The sequence below is a fragment of the Aethalodelphis obliquidens genome, unplaced genomic scaffold, assembly GCF_003676395.1.
Source record: "Aethalodelphis obliquidens isolate GAN/ISIS:26980383/991018 unplaced genomic scaffold, ASM367639v1 scaffold118, whole genome shotgun sequence".
Taxonomy (NCBI): domain Eukaryota; kingdom Metazoa; phylum Chordata; class Mammalia; order Artiodactyla; family Delphinidae; genus Aethalodelphis; species Aethalodelphis obliquidens.
This window is the reverse complement of record NW_020838062.1, coordinates 990645-996811: the sequence shown is the minus strand read 5'-3', so window position 1 is coordinate 996811 and position 6167 is coordinate 990645. Positions and strand designations below refer to the sequence as shown.

General features: G+C 56.3%; 1 protein-coding gene across 1 annotated transcript; it reads right to left on the bottom strand.

The window, feature by feature from the left end:
• Positions 1–1155: 1155 nt before the first annotated feature.
• GPR50 (G protein-coupled receptor 50) lies at positions 1156–5948 on the bottom strand. The gene is made up of 2 exons (XM_027097991.1): positions 5644–5948; positions 1156–2747 (listed from the first exon to the last, which is right to left on the bottom strand). Exons 1-2 carry the CDS (start codon positions 5828–5830, stop codon positions 1156–1158), a joined length of 1779 nt encoding a protein of 592 aa, XP_026953792.1. The 5' UTR covers positions 5831–5948.
• Positions 5949–6167: the final 219 nt, after the last annotated feature.

Below are 6167 nucleotides of genomic sequence, written 5' to 3'. Positions count from 1 at the left end.
GTCAAGTGCGACGATACAAGACATCTACACCTTAACACGGTGGATCACAGGACCTCAGCCTCCCCCCACCATCCCCACCACAGCTGGGAGGCTCAGAGGGATGGGGCAGGAGGGAACGGCTTTTGAAGCAGCACTTGTTTACAAGTCCAGGCAGTACTCCATTCACTTCTGGCTACCAGTTATTCCCTCAAATTCCCTTCTGAATGAAAAAGAAAAATGTAAAAACTGATTGCGTAAAAACATCAGGCTGTGTATAATATTAAAAGCATGACTGTAACTGATCCTAGCAACCATAAGTTTGGATGTGGGGAGAAACCAGTTTATGGATAGATTTGTTTTTAAGGAACTAAATGGAAGAAAATCCTGGCAAATACTATAAAAGGTAAAGTAACTACGAATAAAGTAAACACATATCATTTGCATTCGTGTTTGACTACGAAAATCAGCACCAATGTATTTGGTGCGGCAATATCTTTCCTTTTGCCATTTGATCTCATAGGCATAAATATTTATTTTAATAAGAGCTCAGTAAATTTTGTTCTTCAGATAGGGGTCATATTTTGTTGCTGGAATTTAGAAAGGAAACTGTTTCAAATACTTGTACTTTATCGCAATTGCCTTTCTTACTGCCGTTAAATGTACAATAAATACTTAAACACATAAAGCTCTGCGGTCACATTCACTTTACAGAAGGCTTTACCACAGCGCACCTTTACCATTGCGCATGCGCTCCTCCCCCACCCACCCACCCCCCTCGAGGAATGGGAGGAGAGAGCAGGAACAAGGAGAAGGAAATGAGGAGTGGGGAGAAACGGTTACACAGGAGTGGGGAAAAACCGAAGTCTACAAGTTCAAGGATCACTGTGGGCTCACAGTCAACCACAGGAGGAAAGGGAGGCTCAGAACAACAGAAGCCAAACTTGAGGGGAAATTGGTCTCTAAAGGAGCAAGCGTGCGCGCACACACACACACACACACACACTCACACTTTTGCAGACATAATGGAAAGGAGGAGTATGCCTGAAAGGTAGGTGTAGCTTACACTCTCTGTCAGTGTCTGCATGTGTCTGTGTGCAGGTGCACTGAGATATCTCACTTTGTATTACATATGCTAGCCAACCTCGAAAGGGGACCACTGCTTGGCCGCCCCTAAGATCACACAGCCACTTCATCAGAATCAGCTTCAACATCAATAACCACAACCTCCTGGTAATCATCGGTGGCAATGGTGACCACAAAGGGGTCAACAGGGGCAGCGGCAGCAGCAGGCTCCAGCGGGCTGGCAACAGGCTTGGGGGACTCAGCGGCAGGGCTGGAGGCGGGCTCAGGGAGGTCAGTGATGTCACACTCCAGGTGGCCAGCAGCAGTGGGCTCAGGCTGGCCGGCGATGGCAGGCTCCAGGTGGCTGGTGGCAACGGGCTCAGGATAGTCGGCAGGCTCGGGGTGGGTGGTAGCAGGCTTGGTGTGGCCAGTGGTGGGTTTAGGGCAGCTGGTGGCAGGGCTGAAGGTAGCCTTGGAGTGGCTGCCAGCAGGGATGTGGTGGCCAGTGACAGGCTTGGGGTGGCTAGAGGCAGGCTTGAAATAGACAGAGTCAGCCTTGAAGTGGACAGAGGCAGGCTTAGGGTAGACAGTGGCAGACTTGGGGTGACCAGAGGTAGACCTGGAGTGGCCAGAGGCAGATTTACGGTGGCCAGAGGCAGGCCTGGAGTGACTAAGGACAGATTTATGGTGAACAGAGGCAGATGTGCGGTGGGCAGAGGCAGACCTGGAGTGGCCGGAGGCTGGCCTGGAGTGGCCGGAGGCACACTCAGGTTGGCCAGCTGCAGCATCACCAGGTAGTGGAACATTTCGGACGCTCATCGGTATTTCCTCCACAGCAGTACAGGCTTGTTCGCGGGCTCGGTCACGGGTGCGGGCGCGGGCGCGGGCGAAGGCTCGGGCCTCCCGCATTTCCCGAACATCAGTGATGAGGCCAGAGAAGAACTGGATAGGGTGCCGCATAGCATGGAAGATGGTAAAGTATTCCCTTCGGAAATTCTCATTGAGGAGACCGTAGATCACAGCATTGAGGCAGCTGTTGAAGTAGGCTACAAAGTAGGATGCAAGATAAAGCCAGTTGGGGACCTTGCCTGCCATCTCCTTTGGACTGACAGCCACCAAGACAGTGAGCACGTTGATAGGACACCAGCACCCTGCAAAGAGGAGGAAGATCACAAACATGGTTAGAAAATTGCGAACCTCGGCAAGCTGGTTGTCAGGATTCTGCCCAGCCTGGTCGCGGACTGCCAGCACTTTGGTCCAGATCCTCACGTAGCAGAAACCCACTATGAGCAGAGGGAGGACAAAGTGGATGCAGACGATGGTCACAGCAAAGGCAGAGTTGTTCAGATAGTTGAAGATGCAGGTGTAGGTGCGAGGATCATACTCGATGGTGCCAATGTACATGTTGGGCAGGACAGCCAGGACGGTCATGATCCAGGTGACAACCAGGTAAATGCAGGTATTGCGCACACTGAAGATGCGCTCATACTGGAGGCTGTGACAGATGTAGCAGTAACGGTTGATAGCAATTGCCACAATATTGAAGATAGAACCGACCACACTCAGCCCTGTGATGAATCCAACCATCTGGCACTGTAACTGGCTCATATCCCAGCCACCAACGGCCATGGCATGCAGCATCAGAGGATAGGGGTAGACGGCCACCAGCATATCAGCCACAGAGAGGCTAACCACGAAGATGTTGCCTGAAAAGCATATTGGGGCGGGGCGGGGTGGGGCGGGGGTGGGGGTGGGGGCGAGGGAGGAAGACAGAGAAGAACAAATGGTTACATTTGGAAATCTACAAATATAAGCTGGAAGAAAAGGCCAGCTGGAGTCGTGACAATTTCGACTTCTAGAATTCTTTTCAAGAAATACAGTTGTGTTTTTATTTTTAGTTACAAGCATGTCCCAGATAATTCCGATGCACAAGCAGGTTTGGGGGACCTGTCCTTTGACAACCTTTTTTTCCTTTCAAACAACATCATCTCTGCTTTGGGAAAAAAGTGAAGTCAGAAAGCAGTAAACACGAAAGCCCGTTGGGGAGCCCTTCACACTCCCACACACACAGACCTGTGGCCATCATTTTGAACAAAAACAAAACGCGAAGTTTTGGCGGAGTACGGGTGGGGGGAGGGAGGGAGTAGAGGGGAGCTGGATGGAGCTGTCTGTCGGAAATAGGCTGGAGGGTAGGGACTGGGGTGGGTGGAGAGATTGGAGGACTGTCAGGAAGCTTCAACCTCCCCCAACCCCGAAAAAAAAATTAGCCCTCTGCCTTCTCTAACGTACCATCGCATTTACAACGCAAACATGTCTAAAGGGAACTGTCCGAGAAAGGGCATGTCGTTTTCTTAAGCGGTCTTTCCCAGCGGGATCAGACAATAATCTAAGACTTAGCCCAGTAAATACTTACCATTTCAGAGGTAACCTAAGAGTAAAAACTGAGGGTGGGGAGAGGCCCTGTAAAATTTAGTCTGAGAAAGTGAGCAAAGAGGGGAAAAAATCAGGAAAAACCCTGCAAGGATTAGCAGAATTGCTTGCTTCACGCGGGTCCCCGAGCAGAGCCGGGCACCAGCACGTTCGCCACCCTGCACACTGGTTCCAGGCCCCCGGTCCCGGGCTTTACTGGAGCCTGCGGGCTAAACAGGAAAGTGCCGGTGGGGGGGGGCACTCCTGTTTTGTAGGGCGGCGGGAGGAACGCTGTTTGTAAAACCTGCAAGGCCAAGTGCAGATGCGGAGCCCTTTCTCTGGAAACACCTCATTGCTAATTAGCATTGGTTTGGCAAAATATTGCACTTCATCTCGGACTGGGAGAAAATGAGCACTTTTAAAAGGGCAAAGGAACGGCTCGTTCTGCTTCCTTCCGCCAGCACTGCCAAGGCCAGGCCTCGGCGCTTTCTACCCAAGAGGTTCTTTCTAGGGTTTTCCCTCAAAGTAATGAATTCGGAGAAGAAAAGAGGAGAAGAGAGAGGGCAAAGACTTAAAAACAAAACCACAACAACGCTAAAAACCTTTATTTGAATTATGGAAGGAAAGGAAGGTGAAGGAGAAAAGGAAAAAAGAGAAAATGGACTTTGCAGGTGCCCCACCCCCCGGGGGCTCCGGGGTTGGGCCCCTTGGGACCGCTCTGCTGGAGCGCACGTGAGATCCAAGTGTGCGGCCCCACGTCTCCGGGGGACCGAGGAGAAATCAGACACACCCATCAAAAGTTTAAAAGAAAACTTTTAATGACTGTGTGCCCGTCACTGCATTTGGAAACTTCTGTGGTGTTTGTGATTCCTCGTCCAAGCAAAGTAATCCCCCAGAGAGTGGCGGCCTCCGCTCCCCGGCACCCCGCCCGCCCGGGTCCTGTGGGTGCCCGACCCCCTCAGACCCCGCCCCCTCGCTCCCCTCTGCCCTCCGGCCCCAGCCGGCCGGGATCCAGGCAGCGGAGGCCCTGGGCGCCGCCCCTTCCCATCCGGGGCCCGAGCTGGGCGTTTGGGCCCCTTGGCCCCTCCCCCACCTCCCCTCTCGAGCCCTCTCCCGCCCAACCTGCAAAGGCGGCTCAAGGCTCCGCAGCGTCTGCCGCCCCCGCCCCCGGCAAGGGGCGCAGCGCCCTGCAGCCTCCAGCACCGTCCCCCAGGCCCGCTCGCAGCCGGCCCCCTCCCCTTTGCACTGGCAGGCCGCGAGGGGAGTCTCGCTCGCCGCCCCACCTCGTCCCACGTCCGCGCGCTCTGCAGTCTCCCTTGCGCCCCCCACCATCCCCTCTGAGCTCTCCTGCAGCCCTCCCGCGATCCTCACCGGTTCTGCCGTCTTCTGTGGCCCCGGGACGCCGAGCTCCCGAACCTTTCCGCCGCCCCGCCCTGCGACCCCCGGTACCCCGCTTACGGACTTCGGGGTCTCCGCCGCCGCCGCCGCCGCCGCCGCCGCCGTCGCTGCCACCGCCTGCTGCGCCCAGCCGGCCGCTCGCCTCTCTCCGCCGTGCGCCCTGGGACGGGCGGACGGAGCTCGGCTCTGGCGGGCTCAGACCGCCCTGCTTCACACTCAGGCGCGGGGGTCTGCGCTCCGCCGCCCGGGAGCTGCCCGGGAGCCACCCTGGAGTCACGGGGCTGCGGCGAGCGGGGACTCGGCCGGGCTTGGGCTCGGCCGCCGCGCTGCGCTCCGGCAAGCGCCGCCTCAGCCGCCGAGAACTTAACTTTACCGGAGCGGGTAGCAACCCCGCTGCTCCCTCCGCGTTAATTCCTCCCGCGCTGCCTCGGCGCGGCCACCTCTGCGGCGTCCGGCTCGGCGTGCTGTCCCCGGGCGGCCGCCGGACTCTCCGCTCGGGTGCCGGCTCCCTCTGCATCAGGTTCCCGACGGGGCCGGGCTCGGCGGTGTGCCGCGCACCGCAGGGACGGGGATTTGCACTTGGTTGCCCAGAGCTTCTCCGAACCTCCGCAGCCTGGAGAAGCTCTGAGTTTATGGGCCCCCCCCCCCCACGGCGGAACATCATCACTCAGGCTCGCAGGGAAATGGGGAGCAGGATCCATCCACGGGTTCCCTATTGCAGGAGCCCAAACTAACACCCTAGGTAGGGGTTGCAAGTGGCTGCACGGTGGGTAGGGAGAAGGAAAGGGGTCTTACCAGAATTTCGGAGCTTCTTGTTCTTTGACACAGCCAAAATGACCATGGAGTTGCCGATCAGGTCTACGACTATGGTGATGACCATTGCGCAGAACATAAAGATGATTAGAGCCGGTGGGTAGTCTGGCTGCGGCAGTTTACAGCCAACACAGCCGTATGGGCTGGGAACTGCCAGAGTAGGCCTCATGTTGCTGCTGGAGACCGTTAGGTCCTCCCAGCCGGGTCTGGACAGCGAACACCTGCTCTGTCGCCAGGAGCTTCAGGAAAGCTGTCACCCCTCCGAGAGTCGGAGAGCAAATGACAGCACTCCCGCCCCTCTCCGATGAGCTTTTAAAGCCTCAAGAGGTGGCTAGCCCCACCCCAAATCCCTCCCCCCGACCAATCAGAGCTCCCTGATCACCCCCGCTTTGATCTCCAACTCTTTTTGGACAAATCCACATCGAGGTGTCGTCTTGCTTCCGGCTGCCTTGTATGTGCTTCCCCTCTAGCCGCTCCGCCTCCCACCACATCCCCCAGGTACCCTG

Bases quoted from the DNA above. Each gene is read 5' to 3' on its own strand.
- GPR50 (XM_027097991.1), bottom strand. From the start codon at position 5,830: ATGAGGCCTACTCTGGCAGTTCCCAGCCCATACGGCTGTGTTGGCTGT. The intron at 2,748-5,643 runs GTAAGACCCCTT...TATGCTTTTCAG, and splicing joins CAAGAAGCTCCGAAATTCTG to GCAACATCTTCGTGGTTAGC.